At 36.1% G+C, this 27,560-nt stretch overlaps 2 protein-coding genes across 2 annotated transcripts in view; one reads left to right on the top strand and one right to left on the bottom strand.

Annotated features, from left to right (window-relative positions):
• Positions 1-1,252: 1,252 nt before the first annotated feature.
• THAP2 (THAP domain containing 2) lies at positions 1,253-10,278 on the bottom strand. Its single transcript, XM_037132163.2, has 3 exons — positions 9,580-10,278; positions 4,560-4,755; positions 1,253-1,729 (listed from the first exon to the last, which is right to left on the bottom strand). The coding sequence occupies exons 1-3, from the start codon at positions 9,648-9,650 to the stop codon at positions 1,343-1,345; spliced, it is 654 nt and encodes a 217-aa protein (XP_036988058.2). The 5' UTR covers positions 9,651-10,278; the 3' UTR covers positions 1,253-1,342.
• A 29-nt stretch (positions 10,279-10,307) lies between these two features.
• ZFC3H1 (zinc finger C3H1-type containing) overlaps positions 10,308-27,560 on the top strand; it is a 56,055-nt gene continuing 38,802 nt past the window's right edge. Inside the window, exons 1-3 of the mRNA XM_037132161.2 lie at positions 10,308-11,125; positions 15,855-16,268; positions 24,964-25,028. Of these exons, the coding sequence (XP_036988056.2) occupies positions 10,528-11,125; positions 15,855-16,268; positions 24,964-25,028 (1,077 nt within the window). The 5' untranslated portion in view covers positions 10,308-10,527. The remainder of the gene's footprint in view (positions 11,126-15,854; positions 16,269-24,963; positions 25,029-27,560) is intronic.

The raw sequence follows: 27,560 nt of genomic DNA, 5'->3' as shown, positions 1-27,560 counted from the left end.
GTTGGTGTCAGAAAGCTTGAATTAGGGTTGACTAACAACATTATACACCAATAAATTTTCCATGATTTGATCAAAGCTCTTTGAATAAAAATGTTATTAAACATTTATCTGGTGAAGTAAGGCAAACTCTTTAATTGTTCAAGTGTCAACTATAATAATAGTTTTGATATTCTACTTTGTAAAACAGTTAGCACTTGCATAGCTTTATCCACAGACATACATTTTTGTAGAGAACTACGTTTTATTTCCCTCATGCGGTACAGTCATTCTATTTGGCTCTCACTAAGAAAGGATATAAAAAGCAAGCTGATATGTATGGTAAATTAATTCCATTTTAAGTTAAAAGTTGTAAAGATATAACATGGTAAGTACTGTTGTATGATTATATTCTACTGTACGTTTAAGGGAAAAAAGCTTAAAAGTTTTAGTATTGATATACATGAAAGCAGAGGGAATTTCCTAACATGGAACTTGGTAGCATATTTGCTTATTAATACATCAATTTTGAAACGAAAGATGTATTGTTTTTATTATAAGTAAAAGAGCAGTATACAGTTATCTTTTTGTTTAATTAAGGTAAAAACTAGATCCCAACCTCTGCAATATTTCACAATGTATTTTCTTAGAAGGTAAATATAATCGGCTACCAGTTTTTCCTAGTCTGAGGTACTTGAGGGCTTACTACCTTGGATGAGTCAAGGGTACTTCACATTCAAAAATATTTTCAAAATATTTTACAATCCATTTTAAAAGGTAATACTCTTAGAAGGGAGGTCATGATTAGCTCACTTTCACTGTTAGAAAGACACAGAAAGTTGAAATAAAAGAACTTGTCCTATACCCCATGCTTTTTTCTATAGGTTACAAATCATAGTGCCAATTATAATTTAACTAATTCAAAAACCAGCAATGTTGAAGTCATATTTAATGGTTAACTCCTACTTAGTGTCTTATTTAGAATGTAATATTCCAACTTTGGTACACAGAAACATTTTTTTCCTAATGTAAGTTAAACACATTACTTGTCATAGACTGTCCTTTAAAAGTTGTTTAAAAAGAGAAAAACACAGCACACCTTGAAAAATTTCCTAATAAAAATTTTATGTAATTCTCATGTAAGGCACTTCCATGCTTTCTTCAAATAAGTTTCATAAAGTTTTCATTTTTTTTGTAATCAAGTTTCTGTAAGTTATACAGTAATAACATTATTTCAAGTAAAACTAAAGTACCCAGTTTTGGCATAATTTTCTTAAATATCTTTACCTTAGAATAGAATAAAGGATGGGCTTCAAGATCTATGCAGGCTAATCTTCACTAAAAGTACTCCTGATCTATTTTAGATTTAGAGAATTGTTAACGTTTTATCTTGTTCTTGTTCAAGAATCTTGAAATCCTCCAAAGGAAGACTGCTTAAGGCAGTTGGCAAAATGTGTTCGGATGTGCCCTTAGGTAATATGTTATTTGCTTCTAGACTCTTCACCAAGCATGTGGCTTTGATCCATCTTCGAGTTGCTCTGCGTTCTTTTTGTAGGCAAGTTTTCATTTTCCTTCTTAAATTTGCTATTTCCTTTTCCAGTTTAATTATCCTCTTTTTTGCCTCCATAGGATTCCTAAAGGCATAACTGTGTTCTAGTAGCACTTGTTGACTATTAATGTTTGATTTTAAATTAGATGGTCCGTTTGGAATACAGCTGTTGTTTTTCTTCAAAAGATTCCGTGACTTCAGTTTCTGGGCCAAATAAAATGAGAGGTTTGAATGTAAGTTATGGAATATCATAAATAAGTAATTTTTGCCCAGGCTTGTGTAATAGTATATAAACTGCTCTTTTTAAAAGGAGAAGGGATTATTAGCTAAAGGACTTGTATGCATGACTCACAGACATGGACAATGGTGTGGGTTTTGCCTGAGGGGAGAGGTCTAGGTAGATGAGAGCAAAGGGGGAAAAACTGGGATAACTGTAATAGCATAAACAATAAAATAAAACAATTGTAAAAAAAACCCCACTGACTTTAAAAGTTAGGAAACATCTATATAACCATGGACTCAAGCTTCTCAACTGGCTGAATTAACTCCAGCCACCCATTTCCTTTTGTCTTCCCTCTACAGCACAGGTGGCAAACACAAGCCTGCCCCTCCACCTTGTTTCATCCAGCTGGCACCTGGTTTCTACCAGGTGGCAGCGCAGAGCTCTCACTTAACTGTTAAGGAGCAGTTACATTTACACAGTCCTAAAACTACATTCGGCCCTTTGAAGGCAACCTCCAGGCTGATGTGACCCCAGGTGAAAATGAGTGTGACACCTCTGTACTAGAGAGAGATACAAACATTGGTCTGGAAATAAGACAGTGGACTTCCAAGATCTCTTCCAAATTATCGAATATGATTCCATGGAGACTTTAAATATCCTCTGCAATTTTCTAAGGGCAATTTAATGTATTTAGACCTTTGGCTTATCTGTGACCCCAATTTAATCTCTTTTCTAGGTAAATACTATTTTCTCAACTATTATTTCAGACCTGGGGTCTACTTAATAAAAATGTATTTCCAAGTACTAAGCTCCTGAATAGATTTCCTTATTAATTGCTCAGTTACAGCTTCTATTCAAGAATTTAAAATGTGGGCAGAAATTTTTCCCCAAATCAGAAACTTGGGAACCATCTTTTATCACTTTCATTCAATTTGTCTTCAAGTCCTATTAATTCTATATCCTAAATATCTCTATCATGAATCATCTTTTCTCCATCATTCTTAATGTGACTTACTGCCCACATCAGGCCTTTAACATATCTAGCTTGAATGTTTAAAACGTCTTTATTGATTTCTACCTCATTTTGATTCTCACTAATCCATATTCTGCCACCAGAATAATTTTTCTACCAGATTTGATATTTCTATACTGGCTGAATTCCTCTTTGCCTCCCCATTATCTAAAGAAAAAGAAATCTTTACATGGCATATTATACCACTTAGGATTTCACCCCATTGTGCCATTCACGATCTATACTCCAGCAATGGAGTATATTGGAGCAACTCACGATTTATACTCCAGCAATGCTAAATCATTTGTAGTTCCCAAGACTGTACTGTAACCTCGTAACTTGGTATCCTTTTTTCACTCAACAAACATTATTGAAACACACAGGAATTTACTTATGAATTCTTGGGGACACAATAATGAACAAATTAGACGAATATGGTTCCTGTCCTCACAAAATCTGTAATAGGTATTCACTCTAATTAAGGGAATTGGTAGAGATTATCTTTTGTTCTTTATATCCTCACCTGACATAATGTAAAGTTTAGTAAATATCTGTTGAATGAGCATGTGATCAAAATGTTAAAAGGAATACTTCAAATTCAATAAATATTTGAGCCCTGGCTGGTGTAGCTCAGTGGATTGAGCGTGGGCTGTGAACCAAAGAGTCGCTTGTGGGATTCCCAGTCAGGGCACATGCCTGGGTTGCAGGCCAGGTTCCCAGTGGGGGCCATGTGAGACGCAACCACACATTGATGTTTCTCTCCCTCTCTTTCTCCTTCCCTTCCCTCCTCTCTAAAAATAAATAAATAAAATCTTTAAAAAATAAATATTTGAGTGTGTACTATGTACCAGGCAGTATTTGAGTTGTTGAGAATTCAGAAGTGAAAAAGGCAAAGTTTTTGCCTTTCTGGAGCTTTTCTAACATCTGTGATGTTAGAAAACATCTGTGTTTCTAACATCTGTGATAACTGGTTTACCACAATCTCCCCTCCTTTTCAGATATTAATTTATGTACACTTACAAATTTATCTATCATAAATAACTCACGAAAAGCAGCAGTTTTTCCCTTCTCAGAGAAAGTTGCCTGTCCTCATTTTCAAACTATTTTTTCAGTCTGCTGCTTTTTATTTCCCAGTGACCCTGTTTTTATCAATTAGCTTTATCCTCTCTGATCAGATCTACCTTAACTACATAAAATACTGTTTTAATGCATTCGTTATAAACATTAGTTCTTTTCTCCCTTTGATATATCACTTGGTAACACTTGATTATTTTCCATTTACCCCTCAACCCATCATTTTTGGTTCTGTTAGGTCAAGAAGCCTCTCCTAATTTCCAAAATCCAAAGTGAAGCCCGGCTAAAATGCCTGAGTTCTATGAAGTTTTCTGTTATGCTTCTCTCTCATATTCTTTAGTATGGCTCTGGTATTCTTTGGGTGCAGTGCTCTTTAAGAACTTAGTACACGTTTTATATGTCAGCTTAAAATCAGAGCCGAGTAATGCTAGATGTTTCATTACTCATTTCTCAGCTTTACAAATGGTTCAGTTTTTATGATTTATTAATTGGTAGTAATGCAAAATTCCAGTTTAGGAAAATAGTTGGGGCCAGAGGAAGAATATTGGAGTCAGGAGACCTGAGTTCTAATTCTAGCCTGCACCTTTACTGCATAAGAGGAAATTTTGCAATTTCTTTGAGACATATCATGCATTAATTTCATTATATTCTACGTTGTTCCATTTTATAAACAAAAAAGAACAGATTCTAAAAATGGGGTTACAAAAAAGGGCAACATTACCTACCACAGACTTTATATGGGTACAAAAATCAAAAATGGTTGGAACAGCATCCATTTTAAGTCGTCGAGTTTGCCCCGTTAGGTCAAAACAGGAGGCTTCAAAGTGCTTTGAACAAAGAAAAGTGTGTTTTCCTGGCACAAAATTTTTGCGCCTGGTTAGGCGAACCCATTCTTTTCTTCTTTTAGGATCCAAAGGAAACCTTAAAAAAAGAAAAAAAGGCAACTCAAATTGCAACTATTACACTTCTGTTTGTACCTAAATGGTTAAAGACAAATTTTAAGTCGTGATGATTTAAAGTGTCTTCAATTTATATACAATAAATTTAAATTCCCAATATTCAGAACACTGGAACAGGAACCAATTCATGCTAATTTTTGTAAGTTGTAAAAAAATAATAAAAAACTTACTTGAGTGGTTTTCAGGGCTTTGAAAAGAGATTTTTCTTTCTATTCTGGTCCTCAATGTGGGCAGTAAAAATATATAAGACTAACATGATCTAGGCCAGGGTGGGGTAGCTCAGTTGATTAGAGCGTCACCCCTCACGCCAAGGTTGTAGGCTTGACCCCTGGCCAGGGGAAATACAAGAATCAACCAATAAGTGCATAAATAAGTGGAACAACAAATTTATGTTTCTCTTTCTCTCTTTTTTTCTAAAATCAACTTTCAAAAAGCTTACACAGAACCTTACAAGCAGGAATAACATTGCATTGATCTGCTGCTGACACACATGGTTAAGACAAATCAATTTATCCACAGACTAAATTTTATCAAGGAAAGCCTGAATAGATTCTGGTATTCCTTCCTCTGTGTTCAGATATTTAACGTTTTCTTAGCTCCTTATGAAACTAGTGCTTCGAATTGAAATTCACTTGGCCAAGATTTTTAAATCTGTGTTTAAATATAATAATTACCAACAATTTTATATTTGATTTTGGAGAATGCTTTTACATAGCATCAAACATAATGATGTTTTGTATGTGTTTTGGGGTTTTTCTTATCATATTCAAAGGCTGGTAGATATAGCCCATACTTGAATTCAAGTAGCAATAAATCACCCTATAAATATTTAAAAGATAACACAGTAGTAACAGATTAATATTTGTCTACACCATAATAGGACCAGGCTTTCAGAAACAGATGTTTTGAAAAGAAAAAGAAATCACTACTTTAAACAATGCTATTTTGCTCGGGTCTTTAATAAATGGCTGAATGCCTCCAATATTCCAAGCACTGTCCTAGGCACTGTCCCAAGCACTGAACACAGTGGTAAACGAAACTTACCTACTTTTATGGTATCTACCTTCTTATTAAGGGACTACTATAATGGAGAAGATTTGAACAGCTTGATGCGGTAGAAAAGAGTGACGGAGAACACTGTCTCTAGAGTCCGACCAAGGTGTCAATTCTGGTTCCTTCACATAATAACCAGGTGACTTTAGGCAAGTTATGCAACCTTTTTAGGCCTTAGTTTTATGATCTATTATATAAAAATACCATTTATAATGCTGTCTAGTGTGGTTCTAGAGACTGAATGAAACATTGGGCTAAATGCTTAGCCCAGTGCACAGTACATGGTGAATGCTAAATAAATGCTATTTATTATAAAAGTAATTACAAGTGTCCTGAGTGTTTTAAAAGGTTAAGTACGAAGTCAAAAGGAACCATAAAACTCGATGAGCCAATCTAGTCAGGAGGCTTTGATAGTAGGAATTACCTAGGGGAATTAGGGTGGGAATAGTGAAGTGTTATGACATGAAATGATGCTAGAAAGCCTTCCAAGTTAAAATATAATTTTGAACTTTTTCCAAAATAGAATTGGTAAGCCATTACAAGGCTTAGCTTAGAGAGCACATGGTTAACAGAAAATGTTTTAATTGGCTGTTAAATGCAACCATTATTAAAAAATAAATTATGTAAATTTCCAATAAATTAAAAACAAAGGTAGTATTAAAAACCCATTACTTCCTAATCACTTCAGTATTATTTATATTCTTAAAAATATTTGTTATAGCTGTACAGTATAAACGCTATATAGAATAGTGTGGTACTGTACATTTTCTCCCAACTTTATAACCCGTGATGTCAGTAGCTGGAAACCAGCCAGGGTAGGTATATTTATATCATAGGGTTATGAGTCAGGCCTTTCCCCTTTCCCAGGAGATTTTGTTGTTCAACATTTAGGAACACATCACTGATTACAGAAGAGAGGTTAGGAATACATGAATGGAAGCAGTGAACCAATTTAGAGGCTGTTGTAATAATCCTATTAAGAGGGAATGGTGAGAAGTCAAGGAAAGATGACCTCCCAGTTTCTGGGTAGACGTTTTCATTTACTGAGAAGGGAACTGAAGGGAGACCAGGGAAATACTGAGACACTTGGGGTGCAGGTCTGAAACTCACTAGAGATTTGAACTGCAGATAATTGATTTGGGAGGCATCAACAAGTAAGTGTTACCTAAGACCAGAGGAACAGTTTGAAATCTTTTTTAATAAAAGAGGGAAGACCTAGGTCAGGTATAGAAGAGAGGGGCTGGTAGAGGAGGTAGGCCACAAAATTGATGTCAATTCAAAAGTGGAGAGTACTTTGAGGAAATGATAAAACGCCCTGAGAAAGGAATGTAGGAGTGACAACTGTTAGCAAGAGCAGTTTCAGATTATTGGCAAGAACTAGTCTGCATGGGCAGAGTCATAGATAAGAAAAAGAAGCCCTGGCTAGTATGGCTCGAGCACCAGCGTGAGAACCAAAAGGTTGCTGGTTTGATTCCTAGTCAGGGCACATCTGGGGTGTGGGCCAGGTCCCCAGATGGGGGCATGTAAGAGGGAACAGATTGATGTTTCTCTCCCTCTCTCTATTACATAGAAAATTATTTCTATGTAATAATTTTCTATGTAAAAATTATTACATAGAAATCTTTTAAAATGTTTTTAAAAAAGAAACATGGAGATTTTTCTTTAGGCAATGTAAGTTGTACATGTGAATACTGAAGTCTACTAATGTCTTACGAGAACAGTTAATATTGTTGGTATTTATAAAATAGAAATGTACTTTTATCATATTACTTTATAACCTAAATTTTTGCATTACACATGCAAATGTTAATTTCATTGGTGGTAAATGGTCAAATATGAAAAGGAAGTATACATGCTACTGCACCACTGTGCATCTCTCTTTTTAGTGTTTTTAAAAATATTTTATTTATTTTTAGAGGGAAGGGAGGGAGAAAGAGAGGGAGAGAAACATTAATGTGTGGTTACCTCCCATGCATCCCCCACTGGGAACCTGACCTGCAACCCAGGCATGTGCCCTGACTGGGAATTGAACCAGCAACCCCTCCGTTTGAAGGCCTGAGCTCAATCTACTGAGCTACACCAGCCAGGGCAAACTGTGCATCTCTTAAACGTTATTACTGGTGTCCTGACTCTTCCCTTTCCCTCATATTCCCAATGAAATGATCAAATACAGTAGTTTGTCCTCAAATATTTCTCAGATCTGTCCAGATGTTTCTCTACTTGTTTCCATCTGTGATGTCAATACCACTCTAGTCTAGGCCAGTGGGTGGACTCTCCCTTGTTTCATGACTGGCTCCTGTTTTTTCTCTGTCAACTCTCGTCTCTTTTACTCTAGTGCTGGCTGGGCCAGCAAAGAACAGTCTGTAGTTCAGTTGACACTGTAGCAGAATTTCCCTGTGAAAGAAACAGTAAGTAAATGAACATTCTTTAATAAGTTTCTTTCTCATCAAGTTTATCTCTTGATGATGCTTGACCAGCACTTCCAATAACATTATTCTCAGACACTTCTGCCAGAGGACTTTTTTTAATGCACACATTTAATCATGACATTCTTTTAAAACTTTCCCTGGCTTCTCAAGTACTAATTGGATAAAGTAGAAAATCTTTAAAAGTGCAAGTAGAACCAAACCTGTGTCACTATTTGGTCTCACTTGAAATTTTACATCCTTTGAGAAGTGTTCTTTGACTTTAAAAGGCTTAGTCAGGTTTCCCGGAATGTCTTTTCCGAGGCACTTAACTGTAATTATGTTTGTCTTTCTTTCTCATTACACCCTAAACTCCAGGAATATAAGAATTTTCTTGATCCTTAGCATGATGTCAGGTAAATAAGAACTTGGTACACATTCGATGGATGAATGAATAAAGCACTACACTTGCATGAAGCAGCTGGAAATGGAAATATCAAAAACATTTTTTTAAGTGGCAACCTTTAATAAGGGTGTACATTTAGTTATCATGAGGTAGAGGAAAGGTCAAGGATATAATTTTCTACATTTTAAAACTGGATTAAGTTGTGAGTTATATAAAATCAAAACTGGCTGCACTTAACGTCTTTAATGCTTCTTGTCTTCAGCCACATGGCAAGCACTTACAGAGAAGGTAAACATTTACTTACTGTATTTCATGTAGTGTTCAAAGTGCTTTCCAGAGTTCCGATTTGAGAGAACTAAAGAATTTTTATTGCTCTTCCAGCAAAGAAACAAAAACACCGAGGTTCTTCTTACTACTCTTCTAGTGAAAACAGAAAGCTTATCTTTCGTACTTTCACTAACATTGCTTAATTCCATGATTATTATCAATGATGAGTAAATTCCTTTGTAGAGTTCCCTGTCAATTTAGCTAGTAAGAATTACTTGATTTTACGGCAACACAGTGGTGTTTTAAAGTGCTGACACGAACAGGAAGATTTCTTATAGCGTCATTAATGTAAAGATCGGTCTAATACATAAAAGTAAAAGAGAAGAAAATTAAGGTATCTCCCGTCACTTTTACAAGGAGTAATCACCGTGCAGAACTTGAATTTCTTTTATAAAGTGAGTAAATCTTCCCCGAATGTAGAGAAAAATTGGACAGATTTGAGAACCACACAAAGGGAAAATAGAGTGCTTAGCTGCCACCAGGTAGGTACTGAAGTTATTGGAATTAGCAGAATTCTCCTGTTCCATTTACACAAGCAATTCTCAATCTAGCAGCTCGCGTTTCCTTCTCATGCCCCACTCCCTGCCCAGGTTACCTGTGGAAGCTGATGTTAATGTGCTTGTTGTAGGTAGTAGCACAGCCCGCCGCGGCGCAATTGGTCGGCATTTCACTTTCCCCCACATTCGGCGGTGCCGTAAGCCCGTGTTTGAGGCGCTGCTACACTTCCTGCGGGCAGACTGGGCAAGGGTGGCAAGGGAAAGGCCCACCGAGCTGAGCCGAGGACGCGGGGTGGAAAGAAGGGGTGTGTGTGTCTGTCGGAGGACAGGGGTCAACCTTCCCTCTCTCTTTATTAATATGGCGGACCTAAACCAGCAGATCCGTCAGTGCTCCACTAGCCTTCCTTTGCCTTCACCAACATGGCGGGCTAACCCGACCCCTTACTGGCCCCCAAAATGGAATGGAACTACTGTGTCTCTTTAGCAGCCGTCCTAGGAGTAATTAAGAAAAACAGGTATTACCCACTCCCCCCCCCCCCCCATTACTATAATACTCTCTCGAGGTGGAGATTAAGAAAATGCACGCCCACCCCACCACGCACCCAGGTATTCCAATCCCGAGTCTGAGGTGGGCGTGAGCTGTAGATTTGAAGGACAAACTCGAAGAGAGGAAAGAAAAACTACAAGTCCCACTGAGCATCACGTTGTCCTAATAATTATCGCGGTAGCTGAGTGTCTGGTTTCCTGCGTATAGCAGGAAGTGACGTCAATGGAAGAGCCACTTCCACAGTCCATTTCTCGCGAGGCGGAAGAGCCCCGTTAGCGTTGGAGCAAGGGGGCGCTAGGGTAGGGAACTGGGTTGAGACGGTCCGGCGAGGAAGAGCTGGGGTGCCGGGAAGTTGGGGAGCAGAGCCCGCTAGGTGTCCGGGCACGGTAAGGCCGTGCCTGCCGAGCCTGTTAGAAAAGAAAGGAACCGAGGAGGAAGGCAGTTGTCGGGCGGTTCCCAGACGGAGGGCTAAGGTTGTGTGGAAGGCGCTGCTCCCGGGATGGCGACCGCAGATCCACCGGCCCCGGCCTCCAGTGGCTTCTCGCCCAAGGAAGAAGGGGAGCTGGAAGATGGGGAGATCAGCGATGACGATAACAACAGCCAGGTACGGAGCCGTAGCAGCAGTAGCAGCAGTGGATGCGGGCTGTTACCATATCCTCGGCGAAGGCCTCCTCACCCGGCCCGGGGCGGTGGATCCGGCGGAGGCGGTGGCTCCTCGTCGTCCTCCTCCTCTTCTCAGCAGCAGCTGAGGAATTTCTCACGCTCGCGGCACGCGTCCGAGCGGGGCCACCTCAGGGGACACAGCAGCTACCGACCCAAAGAGCCGTTCCGGTCTCATCAGCCCTCCGTGCGGATGCCTTCGAGTTCACTGTCCGAAAGCAGCCCCCGGCCGTCCTTCTGGGAACGGAGCCACCTCGCCTTGGACCGTTTCCGCTTTCGAGGCAGGCCGTACCGGGGTGGGAGTCGCTGGAGTCGGGGGCGTGGAGGGGGTGAGCGAGGAGGCAAGCCGGGGGGCAGACCACCTCTGGGAGGAGGAGCGGGACCCGGATTCAACAGCAGTCAGAGCTGGCGTGAGCCCTCTCCACCTCGGAAGAGTTGTATCCTTAATGTGGCGGTCGGCCCTGGGTGTGTCAGTCAAGTTCCCTTTAACGTCATTACTGTCATTACTCAGTCTGGGAGATGAGTAACTTTTCTGAACCACCAGAGCCGCTTGTTTGTTACTGTATCAGTATACTTAAAGTAAGTTGTTCTTTGATAATTCCCATGTGTCACGCCGTAGTAGTTTTTAAAAAGTGCCTAATTGGGTACATTGCTTTTTAACCTTACCCTATCATGGTTGGGGGCCACGCTAGTGAATCTAAGAGTTTAAAATCAGATTCGTAATAATGCACCAGAAACCCAAGTTTCATTAGCATTCGTTTTTTTTTTCCTGGTACAGAAACTTTCTATGTGAGGTTGAACTTGGATTATTAGAGGGAGAAGACATACATAGTTAAACAATTTGGGGAATACTGTTCTTTTCTCATATTACACTTTGACATTGTAAGTTACAGAGTTTCATTAATGTAATACTGCCGTTTTTATTTGTGACTTTATTTTTACCTTTATTTATTCTTACATGCTGGTGCTTTTTAAAGGGGGGGGACCATGTATTATATTCACCAACTCTGTTAATTCATAGGTTTTGAATTCAGATATCTTATTAGAAAACTTTACCTCCTTCTCTATTTCTAATGTACACTTTTTGGACATTTTATAACTCTTGGTGCTGACATATGTGGGTCAAAGAGAAAAGAATAAACTTAACAGCATTTTAGTTGTAACATTGGAAGCCGCAGAGTTGTATGGGAGGGCGGAGATTGTGGGGTTGAGAAGGAAAATAAGAAAAAATCTGATTTTTGTTTTCTCTAAATTTATTCTTAGTTACCTTTAACATTCCTGAGTTTACTTACAATTTATGGTGAGGAATGCATCATGTAAAGTTTTGCTATTTTAAGATGGATTGGTAGAACTATGTCTTGACGTAGTCTGTGATAGCTCCGTAAAAGTAGTTTACTAACCACTTTTATTACTACATGTAATTTCTGTGGTGTAATGATCTTTTAATGCATTTATTATGTATGAAACTTACATGTTGTAATGATATTTGTTTGGAGGACACTCAACATTATTTTTATAGAATACTTAGAGCCATATGGTCTTTTTCAGATGTCAAGGGGGTGAGATATAAAATTTCTTTTATTTTATATCTTTTTCAGACATAAAAGGGGTGAGAAATGTTAGGTTTAGGTAAGAAGTAGCAACTTCTGGTGCTATTGCCTTGGAAAAACTCATTTCTGCAACCAAATGTTGGGTTAGGAGCATTCCAGGGTTGTTTCAGAGAAAATTATATAGGTATTTAACTTATAAATGACAGAAGATGTTCTTTTAATAAAGGTAGAAAATCTCTGCTGAAGATATTTATTAACCAAGGATTTGTTCATTATCAATTCTGAATCTAAAAAACAAAGGTATTTAAGCATACATATATTTTTTTAAGAATAGAAAAGATGAAACTTGTAATTTGTGTTGGAGAGACAAACTTAAATGAATAATTAGTTTAACATAAAAATTCAAATTGACATATTTAAAGTATAATGGGAGCTCAAAATTTTTCTTAAGAAAAAATTTCTCTATAAGAGAAGTGGTTGATGAGTAGGAGGTTTGCCTACCTCCTTCCTTTGATTTCCTTCTGTCCATTCATTCAATACCAATTTGGCCTCTGCCATTTAATCATTAAGTTCATACCTTTTATTAGTAAACAGGCATGTGATATTGTGAAGAAAAAGTACAGGAAGATATCCAATCTGATTTCTGTAGTAACTTAATCAGAAATGAGCTGTGTTGCTGTTTTTCTTTTCACAGATGCTGCATTTAAGAAAAGGCTGCTTGTTTTGATCCTCTGCTCATTGCTTTTCTTGTGAAGTATTATTAATCCCTTATAGAGGTTGTATTCTTTATAAGAATTTATAAAGGAAAACATAGTTCCCAGCCACTTTTGTATAATGTGAGCAAACAACTTGTGATATGACATTTTATTAATACAAATTCCTTTAAGACCCCGTACAATATTGTACTCAGTTTAACATTGTACTCATATTTCCATTGTTGATTATAATAATGATACTTTTACTTTACAAATATTGCATTAAGGAAGAATAAGGGTTTTTCTGTGGCTCATTTCCATAATCCAGAAGTGAAGTAGCATAGATGCAGGTGGTTGGTAGTTTTTTTTTTAACCTCTTCTGTAGTGATTTAGGTATGCTAGATGTAGTTGAAAAGGAATGGAATAAACCAAATCCTATTGCTGCTTATTTTAGTACTTATTTTAATTCTCGTTCATTTTTAAAAACTTTTTTGTAAAAAAGTTTTTTATTGGTTTCTAGAGAGAGCGAAAGTGATTTGTTATTCCACTTATTTATACAATCGTTGGTTGCCTATATATGCCCTGACTGGGGAGTTAACCTGTAACTTTGGCATGTTGAGACAGTGCTCTAACCAACTGAGCTACCCAGTTGGACCATTGTCATTCATTTTTAATTTTTCTTAGTGATGCACACTTTGTCAGTCAATCTTAGTATATATCTCTTTTGGATGACTACTCTTTTAAACTTTCAAATCTGATGAGAGTTAAAATATTAGGCCATTGTCTCTCATCAGTAGAAAGTCATTCTGTTTTCACCTGCAGTTGTAAAGGTTGACAGGAAGCTCTTCTTTTAAACTACGATTCAGTCAGAAATTGCATTCTGGCCAGCTTAAAATTGAATCCTTCAAGCGTTTTATTTCTAGCTATCCTGTGTAGATAGAGGTAGATTTCATTTAGCCTTGAAGATTAGTCAAAGTCATAACTTAATTACTTTTCCATATTTTTCTGTCCTTTTTTTGTTAAGTATATTGAATCTTTTCTCTTTAAAAATGTTTCCAAGCTTATGTTATTTTTTTTTAATTACCAAGTTCTTGTCTTTAGATAGCTCCATTGAAAAGTGAGATGTTAATGCAGATAATTACAGGATTTATGTACAAAGAATACATAATAGGACGGTGGGGGAGCAAATAATTCTCTGGCTTCACATAAGAAGTGACCTTTGAATTGGAGTCAGTTTGAAGAACAGAAAAACCTAGACCCAAAACTGTGTAAATTGTGATGAACAGGGAAAAGGTGAAATTGGAAAGGAAGTACAGGTCAAATCGATAAGGCATTATACATGTGCCATTAAAAGGATTTTGGACTCTGTATGGTGAGATACAAAAAAAAAAAAAGGGAAGAACTCTAACCAGATTTATGTTCTTGATTAGCCGAGCAGGAGTAACTTGTGGGAGAACTCCAAATGTCTGTTCCCAGACCAAGCTTCTCATAGTACATGAAACTATGAGAGTGTACTAGATAGAGAGTGCTTGAAATAAAAAGAGAAAGCAGCTAAATAGAGCACACTGGAAAGCACCATTATTGCAGGAGTTGGAGAGAAGTTATGAAGACCTGAGGGGGGAAAAAGGCAGGGAAACAAATGAAGAGTAGAGTTGTGGAAGCCAAGAGAGAAGTGGTTTGCAGTCTCTAATGCTACAGAGATATCAGGTAAAAAGTGTTTAAAATCATGGTGAATAAACTCAGCCAGCAGAAATCAGATTCCTTTTGGTTGAAGAGTAAGACAGGTAATGAGAAACTAGTGTTCTTTCAAGAAACCTGGCTCTGAAGAGGAGAGATCAGAAAGCAAAGATTTACCAAAACAGTTTTGCTACAACTATTAAGATGTTCATTCAATTGAAATGCTTGTTTAGTTTCTAAAATACTTGGCAGTGATTCCCATTCTTGAATTGGTCATTAGGAAAGTTTAAAACCTTTGCAAGTTGCTTGTCCTTAAGTTACTAAACAGAAGAAACATTTGGTAACTGTAATGCTATATTCTAGCCAGTTCAAATGATCTGTTTTAAAACCACATAAACTACTTGTCTTTTGTTAATTTGTAGGTTGGAAAGGTGAGGTGTAACAATTCTCATATGTATAAATTGTTTTGAATAAAAATTGTAGTTTGGAAGTTTGTAGCCATTTCCGAGAAAGAATTTGTGCTGTGTTTATCAGTATGTTACAGAAGAAAATAACAAAAGTAACTGTGTTACATATCCTTATCTTGAGGGGGAAATTAGTTTAGAAGATACATTTTGAATACTATTTAAATGTTTTCTTTTTTGTTATATAGCTGCCTTCATTGTGTTAGTTATTCTTATGTTGGATGTTAGTATACTTGATGAGGTCTAAGATTGTCCTGCATCAGGTTTTTAAGCAAATGTTTCTTATTCATAAATCTGTCTTAATCAGTGTTCATTTTTATCTCCCCTTTTAAAAATTTGAGACCTGAGAAGAAACTAAGTAAAAAGAAGAAACTTTTCTCCTGATTATCTGAAGTGTAAATTACCCACATCTGTGACAAACCATTCAGTTTCTCCCTTCTTCCTTCAGAAAGGAGTCTTTAACATCAGCTCATTCTAGGCTTTCCTGATCTGCAGAAAGAAAAGTGTTACAATCTAACCAGGTGGATTATCTGTGGATACTATGGGTAATAACTGACAGTAGTGATTTTGTAAGTGGACTATTTATATGGATATTTGTTAAAATTTGAAATATGGGCACAGAATGAAAGTGGGCACATATACTAAATGGAACTTAGTAATTTTAAAATATCACTTCATGTTTCTTGAAAAAAAGGGAGACAATTCATCTATAACTTAATGTGTTTTTGTTAAATTAACTGGAAAATATTTGGAAACTGGTTTCCTTAATATGCTGTTCAGCCAAAAGTTTTGGAAGATCGCCATCAAGAAAACAAAATTATTCATCAAAAAATGAAAACTGTGGGGAAGAAACTTTTGAAGATTTACTTTTGAAGTATAAACAAATACAGTTGGAACTAGAGTGCATCAACAAGGATGAAAAACTGGCTTTGAGTAGCAAAGAAGACAATGCACAGGAAGACCCTAAAACGTTGAACTCTGAGGACCAAACTAGCATTGATAACGTCAGTATTATAAAGGACTCAAGTAAAGAAGTAGCTCCTGAGGAGAAAACACAGGTCAAAACTTTTCAGGCATTTGAATTAAAACCACTCAGGCAAAAATTGACTTTACCAGGAGATAAGAACCGGTTGAAAAAAGTTAAGGATGGAACAAAACTTTCCCTGAAATCTGACACTACTGAATCCAGTCAAGGTAATGGAATTAAACACTTCAGTTGAGTAATGAGATTCTCTTTTTCTCTAAAGGGGTAACTATTTTGATGCTTCATTGAAATGGTTCTAATTTATCTGAATTCTTTTTGCGCTTTCTACATAGTCAAATTATTGAATGATGACATTTTGTATTGTTCCATTCTAATCTTTTTTTTCTTTCTTTTTTTCTTTTGGCCTTACATGCCAGTCAGAACTTACAATGCAATGTTCAATGTACATAATAGTGGGCACCTTTGTTCCCTAACTTAAAGGGAGTGATTTCAACATTTATCATTAAACATGGTATTTGTTAGGTTTTTGTAGGTCTCCCTTTTTGTGTAAAGGAAGATTTTGTTTCTTTCCCCTGTTGCTTGGTTGAAAATTTCAGCATGAGATGGATGTTGAAGTTTATATCTTTTACATCTTTTTTTTATTGAGAAGAACATGCATTTAATTTTTCTCCCTTAATTTATTACTGCAGTAGACATATTATAACCAGTAATTCATTTTGTAGTGTGTAACTACCCTTGCATATTTGGGAAAAATCCAGCTAGTTCATGATATTTTAATACATCATGGATTTGGTTTGTTAATTATTTTTTAATAAAGGTATTATTTATACATAGTAAAATTTATTCCTTTTAAGTGTGTAATTTTTTGAGTTTTGACAAATGTAGGCAGTTGAGTAACCATTTCCAGCCACCAGTTAAGATATGGAACACTTCCGTTGACTCCCGTTGATTTCTCCATTCCACTTTGTAGTCAGTCTCTTACTTCCCAAACCCCTTATCCCACCTGGTGACTACTGATCTCTTTCCTGTCCTTTTAGTTTTGCTTTTTTGAGACTGTCATGTAAATGGAATCATACAGTTCATTGCCTTTTGATTCTAGCTTCTTTCACTCAGCAGAGTATTTAAGATTCATTCCTGTGCTTATATATAACAGTAGTTTATTTTTTTATTCCTGAGTGTTCTATTGTATGGCTGTGCTACAGATTACCCACATCCTAGTTCAGGGACATTTGAGTTCTTGTAGTTTTGGGCAATTAAAAAACTTCAAAAATAGAGGTTTGTAAATGCTTTGTTTAGAATTTTTCATCTGACTTCAAAGACTGAAATATTTTACCTTACTTTTGCTTGCCAAGTTTTAGGATAAGGTTGTGATGCTCAAAATGAGTTGAGGAGTGGTTTCTTCTTTATTTTCTGGAATAGTTGAAGATTGGAATCATTCCTGTGATATTTGGTAAATCTTGCTAGTTAAAGTGCCTGGGCTTGGATGGTGTTTTTTTCCTGGGAAGGTTTTAAACTATTGGCTGTTCATTCTTTCTATTTCTGGTTAAAGCAGTTCAGGTAAACTATATTTTGTCTAGTAGTGTATCCATTTCCTGTAAATCATAAAGTTTATAAAAGTTATTCTTAAGCATCTCTTGCCTTTTTCCAATTATCTGCAGCACTTATAAATTGAACTTTCCTTCCTTTTTAAATTTCCCCAGAAATAAGTCCATAGCTTTTAAAACTCAGTAGTTTTTGGCTTCTCCTATTAAGATCATTTTGGGCTATGAACTTTCTACTTTGGCAGCATCTATGTAAATATTTAAAATTCAATTCTAAATATCTTCTAATTTTTCTTTTTCTTTGACCTGTAGGCTATTTGAAAGTGTGTTTCTTAACTTCCAAACATGTAGGTTTTCCAGCTGTAATTTTTGTTACTCATTTCTAAGTCAATTACATTGTCAGAGAACAAGATCTATATAATACCAGTCTTTTGAAATATTTGTATAGACTTGCTTTATTGTTTAGCATGTGATTAGTTTTTAGAATTGTATGGCATGTGTTTGAAAGCAACATATATATTGTTAGATAAAGCTTTTTATGTTTTTCCTTTACTTTTTGATCTCCTTTATCAATTACTGAGAGGTTTGTTAAACTCTGCCATTATGATAGTGGATTTCCGTTTTTGCTTTAAGTACTTGGAAGTTGAAGAATTGATTTATCATTATCATTATACTGTATGACTGTTTGTATCACTACTCATACTTTTGCCTAAAAAGATATTTTGTTCATATTAATAGCCACTCTTTCTCTTGGTAAGTGTATATGTGTGTATATATGTATGCCTTGTATATTATTTTTCATTCTTTCAGTCTTTCTATATCCTTGTGTCTCACATGTCCCTCGTACATAGTATAGAGGTAGATTTCATTTGTAATTTGAAATTACAAATGAAAGGTCTGTCTGTCCTTTAAATAGAACATACAGTTCATTCACATTTTTTCCTGACTACTGATATTTGGATTTATTTCCTTCTGGTCCTTTTTTCCTTCTTGACTCTTGATTTTTTAAAAATTATAATCCTTTTTTCTTTTACTAGTTTGGAAGTTAGTTACGAAGTTTCTGTTCTCATATTGGTTCCTGTTGGAGTTGTAACATGAATTATTATCAATGTTTAAAATAAATCAAGGTCTTTACCCTCTCCCTGATATACAAGGACCAGTATTTATCTAGCTTTATCTATTTAGCAATTTCTTGGCTCACTCTTCAATGCCTAGAGTCACTTAGGCTTAAATACATTTAAAAAAATTTCTTTCGTGTGTTTGCTGGATGGAAAACTTATTTCTGTGTGCCCTCTTTTAAAGACAGTTTTCCTAGGTTTAGAATTCTAGGTTGGTTAATTATATTCTCAATACACTGGAGATATTTTTGGCTACCATAGTGGATTTTGAAAAGTCACCTATTTTAATAATTTGTAGTTTGAAGGTAATCTGTCATCTTTCTCTGCTTGCTTTAAAGGTCCTATTTTTGTCTTTGGAATTGTGTGGTTTAACTATGATGTGTAATTTTCTTTTTTATTTATCCATTTTGGAATATATTGTACTTTTTGTTTTTATTCTGAAAAACTATCATCTCTTAAAATACTGTTCTGTTCTCTTTTTTGAACTCTGTATAGATGCATATTATATTAAATCATCTCACTTTATCTTTCATTTCCCTTAATTCCTCTTAAGTTTCCATCTCTATAACTCTGCTACATTCTGGGAAATTTCATTTCCTGTGTCTTTCAGTTGTCTGATTCTCTCTTTATCTGTATTTGATCGGCCTTAATCCCACCTATTGATTTTTAAATTTTAGTTGCAGGTTTTAGTATTTTACATTTTGTTTTTAAATAACCTGGCTCATTCTTCTTAACTTTCTTCTCTCAGCTTGTTTATTCAAATGTATCTTTATTTCTTTAACCATGTTAATCATAGGTTTGTTTCTTCCCTTTACCTGCTAACTTCCTGTATCTGAGGTCTTTGTGGGTCTGACTTCTGATGTTTGCTGTGTCTTGTTTTTGGTACCTTCTTCTCTTGAACACGTAGTGATTTGTCGTTGTTGTTTGAATGAAGGTGCTTATTTTTCTTTGAACTTTTTGGTGGGAATATTTTGCCTGGCACAAATCCCCAGAGAGGATTTGCTTTTGTTGCTCTTAGGCACCTAAGTAGACGTTTGCTTTTGGACCACTTTATTTTTTGAGGTTTTCAGGGTCATATGGTATAATTTTGGTTGCAGACCTGAGTGGTGACTGATTGTGGTTGCACATTCTCAGGGACTTTTTTCCCCCCCTCTTCAATGAAATACCATGATTCCAGATAGGCAGCTTAGAAAAGTATAACCCAGTGGGATGGAAAAGACACATACAAATGTCATAAACTATGGTAAAGATTTGTGTATGAAAGCCTGTGGTAACACAGAGAAAGTATAAAAAAAATCCCCACGTGAATTTAGGAAGTTTTTCATAGTGGTGGAAATGTTTGATATGTGTCCTTAAAAATGAGTCTTTTCTACTTGGGAAGTCAGATGAACCAAATGAACAGATGAAGTCACAGATCTTTTAAAGGATATTGGGATTATGGGTGCATTGTGGGCTATATTGTATGTTTCTGGAAGTGGTTGGATAGGAATTTATGAAAGCATAGGTGAGATTGGATTATGAAGGGCCTTGATTATCTTGCTAACGAATTTAGATTTTTAAAAAAATCAGCTGGGCAGTCAGATATTTTTAAACAGGAAAATGATGTGATCAGATGTCTGTTTTAGAAAAAAAACTAGCAGCAGTGTGAAGAGGTATTGGGGGAAGACCAAAAAGAATAAAATTTATCTGAATCAGTAAGTCGTAGTCTTTCTACTCAGGCATTCTCTCCTCCAGTCTTCAGCAAAACTCTCAGCTTTGCAATCAAACATTTAATTGGGTCAGCTTTTTTCCCCATTTCTCTCAAACAACTCTTCTAAACCTTCATCATCATTTTTCATGCTTTTACTCAACCTTTATCTCTGTTGTCAGCCTATGAGGGTGCCTCCTATTTCAGCTTCCAGCGTCTCACTTCCTGACTGTAAACTTATATCCATAGTGATTGCTACTTATGTTCCACCACTCTGAGGAAGTGGTGACTTTCTAGAATCTTGTGTATGGCCATTTTGTTTTAACCTGTATTCCTGGGTTTAACTCTTCCCACCTTCTCTGGGACCTTGCTCCTTCTGTTTATTTTGACTCATCTTTAGCCACTTCCTCATAATGTGTTTATTATAAACATATTTTAGGCCCTGGCTGGTGTGGCTCAGTGGATTGAGCGCTAGCCTTCAAACTGCAAGGTGACATATACCTGGGTTGCGGGCCAGGTCTCCAGGTTGAGGCGTGTGAGAGGCAGGTAATCAATGTTTCTCTCCCTCTCTTTCTCCTTTCCTCTCCTCTGTACAAATAAATAAATAAATATTTATTTTTAAAAGAACATTTTAGTGTTTTATTCCAAAATTTGAACATTCCCTCTTTCCCATTCTGCATTCTCCCTTGTCTTTTCAACCAGACTTTCGGAAAGAGCCTGTGCTGACTTTTCAGTTTTTTTTTTAATTTTTTTTTTAAGATTTTATTTATTTATCTTTAGAGGGGAAGGGAAGGAGAGAGGGAGAGAAATATCAGTGTATGGTTGCCTCTCATGCATCCTCTGCTGGGAACTGGCCTGCAACCCAGGCATGTGCCCTGACTGGGAATCAAACTGCGATTGTTTGGTTCGCAGACCCATGCCATGCTCAATCCATGGAGCTACACCAGCCAGGGCTGCTTTCTTAATCCAACACAGTCTCTTTTCTACCCCTACCAGAAGACTGAACTACTCATGGTGAGGTTACTTTGAGCTGATTGCAAAATTCATTTTTCATTGTATTCATTTTTTCACTTCATTCTTTTACTCATTCAAAAGTTAACAGCACTTTACTGCAGGCTCTTGGAAATACATCAGTGAACAAAAGAGAGAATTATGTATGCCTTTATGGACTTGAATTTTAGAAAGGGAGACTCTAAATAACAGAGAGAAACTATAGAAGGGTAGGAAGGATGGGGGTAGGGGGTCCAGGTTGCAGTGTTAATGGGTGATTAGGAAGCTTGAATTCGAAGGTGAGATCTATAGAGGCATTGAAGATGGTGAGGAAATGGCCAAATGGATATTTGGGGGATGAGGTTTCTAGGGAAATAGAATAAATAGCTAGATCAGTGATTTCCTTTTCTTTTCTTTTTATTTGCATTTTTCCCCAGTATCATTTATCCTGTGTATACCCTCTTCCACCCACCCTAGAGTTATGATTTTCTAACTGGTCCTATTACCAGCATTACCTGGCAGCTTGATAGAAAGGCAGAATCTCAGGCCCTACCCCAGATCTACTGAGTTAGAAACTCTGGAAATGGCCACCAGCAATCTGTAAATGATAGGCCTTCTTGTTGATTCTAATACCCGCTAATGTTCGAGAATCACTGAGCTAGAACAGTGATTTTCAACCTTTGTCATCTTATGGCACACAAACTAATTACTAGAATTCCGTGGCAAACCAAAAATATATTTTTTGCCAATCTGACCAAAAAATAAGTATATTTTGAATTATTCACAATGAACAACTATTTTTTAAATTGATTTGAGAGAGAGGTAAAGAAAGAAAGAGAGAAGTATTGATTTGTTGTTCCACTTATTTATGCATTCATTGGTGGATTCTTGTATGTGCCCTGAATGAGGATCGAATCTGCAGCCTTGGCCTATTGTGATGATGCTCTAACCAACTGAGCTACCCAGCCAGGGCCCAAATGGCTATTGTTGTGTTGGCTGTTGTAATTTTTAAAAATTTAACAGTCTAAGAGTAAAGAGGTCAGTGCCCCTGACTAAATGGTCAGATATTGCATGTTTTAAAAATTCCTGCAACACACTGGTTGAAAATTGCTGAACTAGAATAGTGACCTAAGGCAGAAGGGTGCCTGGCATATTTGGGGAATAATGGGGAGGCCTGTGCCACTAAACAGAATGAGGGGGATGAATAGTAGGAGAGAAGAGGTCAAAGATGACAGGGATAGATCATATAGAGCCTTGTAAGAACCTTGGTTTTTATTCTGAATGAAACGGGAGCTACTGCAGGGTCTTGAGCAAAGAACTGGAATAATTTGCTTTATATTCTTAAAGGATCACTCTTACCACAATGTTGAAAATCTTCTACAGGGAGTAGACGGATCTATATTCGGTGATGTTTTTTTCCACTAATCTTGAAATATGGGGGTTTCTGTCATACCATACACCTGAAATTTTTAAAAACTGTCTGATTTTCCTTTTTTTAAAAATTATTTTTCCTTTGTAACAACTGTTGACGTCCTTGGTGTTCCCTTTTTCTAAGGTGTTTTCAATAATTACGGTTTTTAACTACCACCGTTATCTCAGTGGCTGTCTTTATCTCAGTTTAGGATACCATGGAATAATTTCTAAAATACTACATCACTGCACAAGACCAGTCTTCATTTTGGAAGTATTAAGAAATGAAATAATTTTATTGTAGAGACACATAACATTGGTAGAATAGTGACTAATTATATGTTTGGTTTTAAACAATAACCTGCTTTTATAATCTTTACATAAAGTTGGATTTATAGTCTAAAAATTATGGTTTGTGCTTGTTTTTAAGGTAGCATTGTGTTCATAGGGTCCCTGCTAGCTTAATGGCTACTTGTCTGTCTGTTACCTTAAAGGGAGGTGCTGCCACCTGTTACAGACAAGATAGAGCCTCATCAACTAATAGGCTTCTTGTGTAGGAGAAAAGTTCAGTGCTTTCTACATTTATTATTAGACGTCTGCTAATGACTTTATTTTTGGTGCATTTTTGTCTAACAACTTGTCGCTATGCTAGTGTTCTTTGAAGTATGATCAGTTTTGGTACGATGAAACATAAGCATTCTAAAAATCACTACACTGCAAAATTGTACAATAACAATGACAGGGTTTATGGACAAAATGGAGTTAGAGAAACAGCATTCAAAAACTTCATCAGTGACACATGAAAAAAGATAGGAACCTAATAAAAATGGTAGTGCAGCTTTGCAAGTTACCTGGGTAAAAAAAAAAAAAGCTTGAAATACTACAGTAAATGTCATTTTACCTTGAAAAAGGCCTTAAGTGTGCTTGTGGGAATGGAAGGTTTCAGCTTATGAATTATAAAGTACAACATGGAAGGTTATCTGAAATTGAACAGTAAGCTGTAACACCAAATGTAGATGAGTGGTTAATAAAGTATACAGTGAACTGAAGTAGTCGGTAGATGCTCAAAGTGTAATGGGGTTCATGTATTTCCTACATGGCTCAGATAACCCCTGGGTAGTTTTCTGCAAACTGTTAGCGTTTTTCTTGGGGACAAGTTGCATTTAAGCAGACATGAAGTTTGTGTTAATGGTCAAATTATTTTCTAATAAATCAGTCATGTTGCAACAAATTCACATTTCCAAAACAAGCCTTATAGCAGAACTGACCTGATACAAAATTTGATGTTTGCCTTCTATTTACTTTGTCTAGGGTACTCGTTTAGTAATTTCTCTATTAATTGAATTAATTGCCTATTCTTTTTACCAGTAGGCCTTAAGCAATCAAGTTAGGATGTTTGGAACACTGATAGTTGGTACTGTGGGGGGCAAACCTAGGAGTAAACTTCAGTTGTGTCATCTTGAGGAAGGATTCTCTTAGTTTTTAACTTCATCTGTTTTAGCTACAAAAGTGTATCTCAATGCTGTTGTAAATGTACTGTAATTTTATTGTGCGATTTGTTGAGCCATCATAGATTAGATAATATATAAGTAAGATTTTGTAAGTAACTTCATCAGAAATCTGGGCCCAAGGCTAGAGTTCTGGAAAATTGTATGGATGGGTTTAGTTTTGTTGCTGTTTAACCTACTTCTGCTGATGCTTTTCTAGAAAAATAGATGACCATTTCTTTATTGTATAAATCCAATATAATCTCTACATGTTGAAGTTGTTTCATTTAGAGGTCTGAATTAATAATTATCATTATGTTTTATTAATGTGTATTATCTATTTGGTAATGAAGCTTTGCTTCTTATCTACTCTATAGATTTCTTCTTATTTGAAATAATAATTTTTTGGTTTGGGAGTCATCAACATTGGCTGTTAATTTATTATTTAATATTTTGAATCACTTGCCTTGTAACTTTTAGAAATGAGGCCAATATGAGAAGTTTGGTCAGATCTTTATTTTCTTTGACAGCATTCTTTTTGCTTGAGAGATTGAGAAAATGAGACCCTTAATGAGACCCTTTAAAGTAATTAACCTAAGACATTTTATTGTATTTTAAGTTGAGTATAACTGTCTTTTAGAGTATTCAAAGTATATTATTTTATTTTAAAGGATTAGAAGATAAAGAACAAAATTTAACAAGAAGACTTAGTGCTTCGGATATTCTATCTGAAAAGGTAAGATATGGAGTTGCATAGCTCTGTAAGGCTGATTAGTTGTATTGCTCTACTCTGTTCTGTTTTTAAAAATTATTTTTTTTAGAGAGAGGGGAAGGTAGGGGAAGAAAGAGTGGGAGAGAAACATCAATGTGTGGTTGCCTCTCATGTGTCCCCCACTGGGGAGCCACCCTGCAACCCAGGCACGTGCCCTGACTGGGAACCGAACCGGCAACCCTCTGCTTCACAGGCCCTCAATCCTCTGAGCTACACCAACCAGGGCTCTACTCTGTTCTTTTGAAAGGGAAATTCTGGCTTGCTTTCCACTAATTTTCTTTCATAATTGCTTTTATCTTTATTTGGATATAAGTCTTAAGGATAGGAAAATCTGGAGAGTTTTTCCACTGGGTTCAATTAACTTGTGATTAATTGAAGTGTTCTTTATATCCTTAGATGGTCTCTTGTTTGTTTTTTGAAACATTTAAAATTCATCCAGATTTTTTTTTTTTTAAATTTGGGGGTGGAGTGGGGGATGTATGCTTTGTGGGAAAGCTTTGGAGTTAGGAAAACCTTGACTTGATATCCAGTTCTAGTTCCTCCTCTTAGCTTCCCGATCTTGTATAAGCTGTTTATTTAGTCTTTGCTTGCCTCTATTTTTCTTCTTTACAAAAATGAATTTAATGTCATGTGTTCTCCAGATTATTGTGAGGTTCCCCAGGATAAAATACAGAGGCACCAAACACTGTGTTTGGTATTTAATAGGCACTTAATAACCAAGCCTTTTCTCTGTTGAATTAGAGATCTGAAATAGATGCAGTTTATTCAGTTAAGATTTCACCTAGTTTTTATGTGTACATGGTAATTATGCAAAGAGCCTAGGAGCTTTAGGAAAGAGGTGGTCCTGAAGTTAAGGATAATAATATAACAGATACACACATGCACACAAACACACCCACATATTTGTATGTTTTTTAATATCTGGACAATAACTTAAAGTAAGTTGACATAATCTGTTTTATAGGTAAGATAAGATTTATATGGGTACATTAAGTGACTTGCCAGAGTTACTTTAGGTTTTAGGTGTCAAAGCAATGAGTTGAATAAGGTTCAGTGCTCTTGTTCCTGATCAGGTAGCTGCTTTAAACAGCATTTACTTGCATAATAGAATCAGTGGTTTCTTTCTTTTATTCCAAAAGGAGTTGCAAAAAAAGTCATCAAAGACTATTAAGTCTCAGTGGAAAAGTGATGGTTAGCTTTAGTTAAACACCATAGATCAGCACTGTCAAAAATCTAATAGAATTTTCTACAATAAGGGAAATGTTCTATATCTGTACTCTTTCCTGTGGTAGCTGTTAACAACATGTGGCTATTAAGCACTTGAAATGATTAGTGTGGCTGACAAACTAAACTTTCTATTCAATTTTAGTTATATAAATTTAAGTAGCCACATGTGGCTCATTGCTGCTGTACTGGTTGGTATGGCTGTAGAACTTCAGTACCCAACAGTAGAATCTCGTATGTTTAACTGACTTAGAAATCAAAAAGAATCATGTTAATTTTAAATCTCATTGGTTACATATATTTCCCAACAGTGGAAAGAGTGACTGTATATCGGTTTGGATAAACTGAAGTAATGATAGTTCTTTTAGGGGTTTATAATAGTTCGTGTAAGGGTGAAACCAGTGGGTATGGGATCCATTGTTTTCTTTATGCTTAAGAACTGGGGGGGGGAGAATTAGATAATTTAATTGGATTTTAGAAAAAATGTAATTACAATTCACCTATAAGAAAAAGGTTATTTAGTAAGTGGGCTTTAACCTTTTTGAGTCTTAGACTTTTGGTTTCTCCTTCTTCCTCTATACATACATGTTAAAGGAAAAACATACAATTTTACATTTAATTTCAAGGGGTGGGGAGGCCAAAGGACCAGACCTCTTTCCTTCTTTATCCTGCAAATCCATGTACTTCATGTAAAGCTAATTAAGAACCTCTGTTTAGGTTGTCTTTATATTTTAGCTAAAATGTAGGGAAGTTAATTTGTAAAATTATTTCAAAAAAGGTAGAATAAAAAAGTCAAGTTTTTTTAAATTGGAAAGAAAATTCTCAAATGTTTGCTGTGAATCCGTCTTCCTATTTTAGCTTCCCCGAAGCAAAGTCTTGGATGTTTAAATATTTAAACCATCAGATAAATATCTGTAGGTTTAAAACATACATGTTAAATCATATTCAAATCTTTACATATTTTTCTTTCAACATTATAAAATTATAAAATATATAGTTACAAATGTTTGCAAATTTGCCTTGGTCAAGTGGTACAGTTGGAGTGATGTTCCATACACCAAAAAGGTTGTGGGTTCAATTCCTGGTCAGAGGACATACCTACATTCGATCCCCAGTTGGGTTTTGTTGGAGAGGCAACCAGTTGAAGATTCACTTTCACGTTGATGTTTCCCACTGTCTCTCTCTGTTTCTTTCTCTCTTTTTCACTTCCTCTCTAAAAAAAAAAAATCAATAAACTTATTCTCAGGTGACAATTTAAAAAATAAAAAAGCT

Source organism: Artibeus jamaicensis, unplaced genomic scaffold (assembly GCF_021234435.1).
Source record: "Artibeus jamaicensis isolate MK-2021 breed Jamaican fruit bat unplaced genomic scaffold, CSHL_Jam_final contig_233, whole genome shotgun sequence".
In the NCBI taxonomy this organism is placed as follows: Eukaryota; Metazoa; Chordata; class Mammalia; order Chiroptera; family Phyllostomidae; genus Artibeus; species Artibeus jamaicensis.
Note: the sequence above shows the minus strand (reverse complement) of the source record. Positions and strands in the feature narration are given on the sequence as shown.

What these genes read in the sequence shown, in the direction of transcription:
- THAP2 (XM_037132163.2), bottom strand. Translation starts at nt 9,650, where the DNA reads ATGCCGACCAATTGCGCCGCGGCGGGCTGTGCTACTACCTACAACAAG. An exon ending in ATTAACATCAGCTTCCACAG is followed by an intron (nt 4,756 to 9,579) that starts GTAACCTGGGCA and finishes TCTTTTTTTAAG; the next exon opens with GTTTCCTTTGGATCCTAAAA. An exon ending in GTACCCATATAAAGTCTGTG is followed by an intron (nt 1,730 to 4,559) that starts GTAGGTAATGTT and finishes TATTTGGCCCAG; the next exon opens with AAACTGAAGTCACGGAATCT.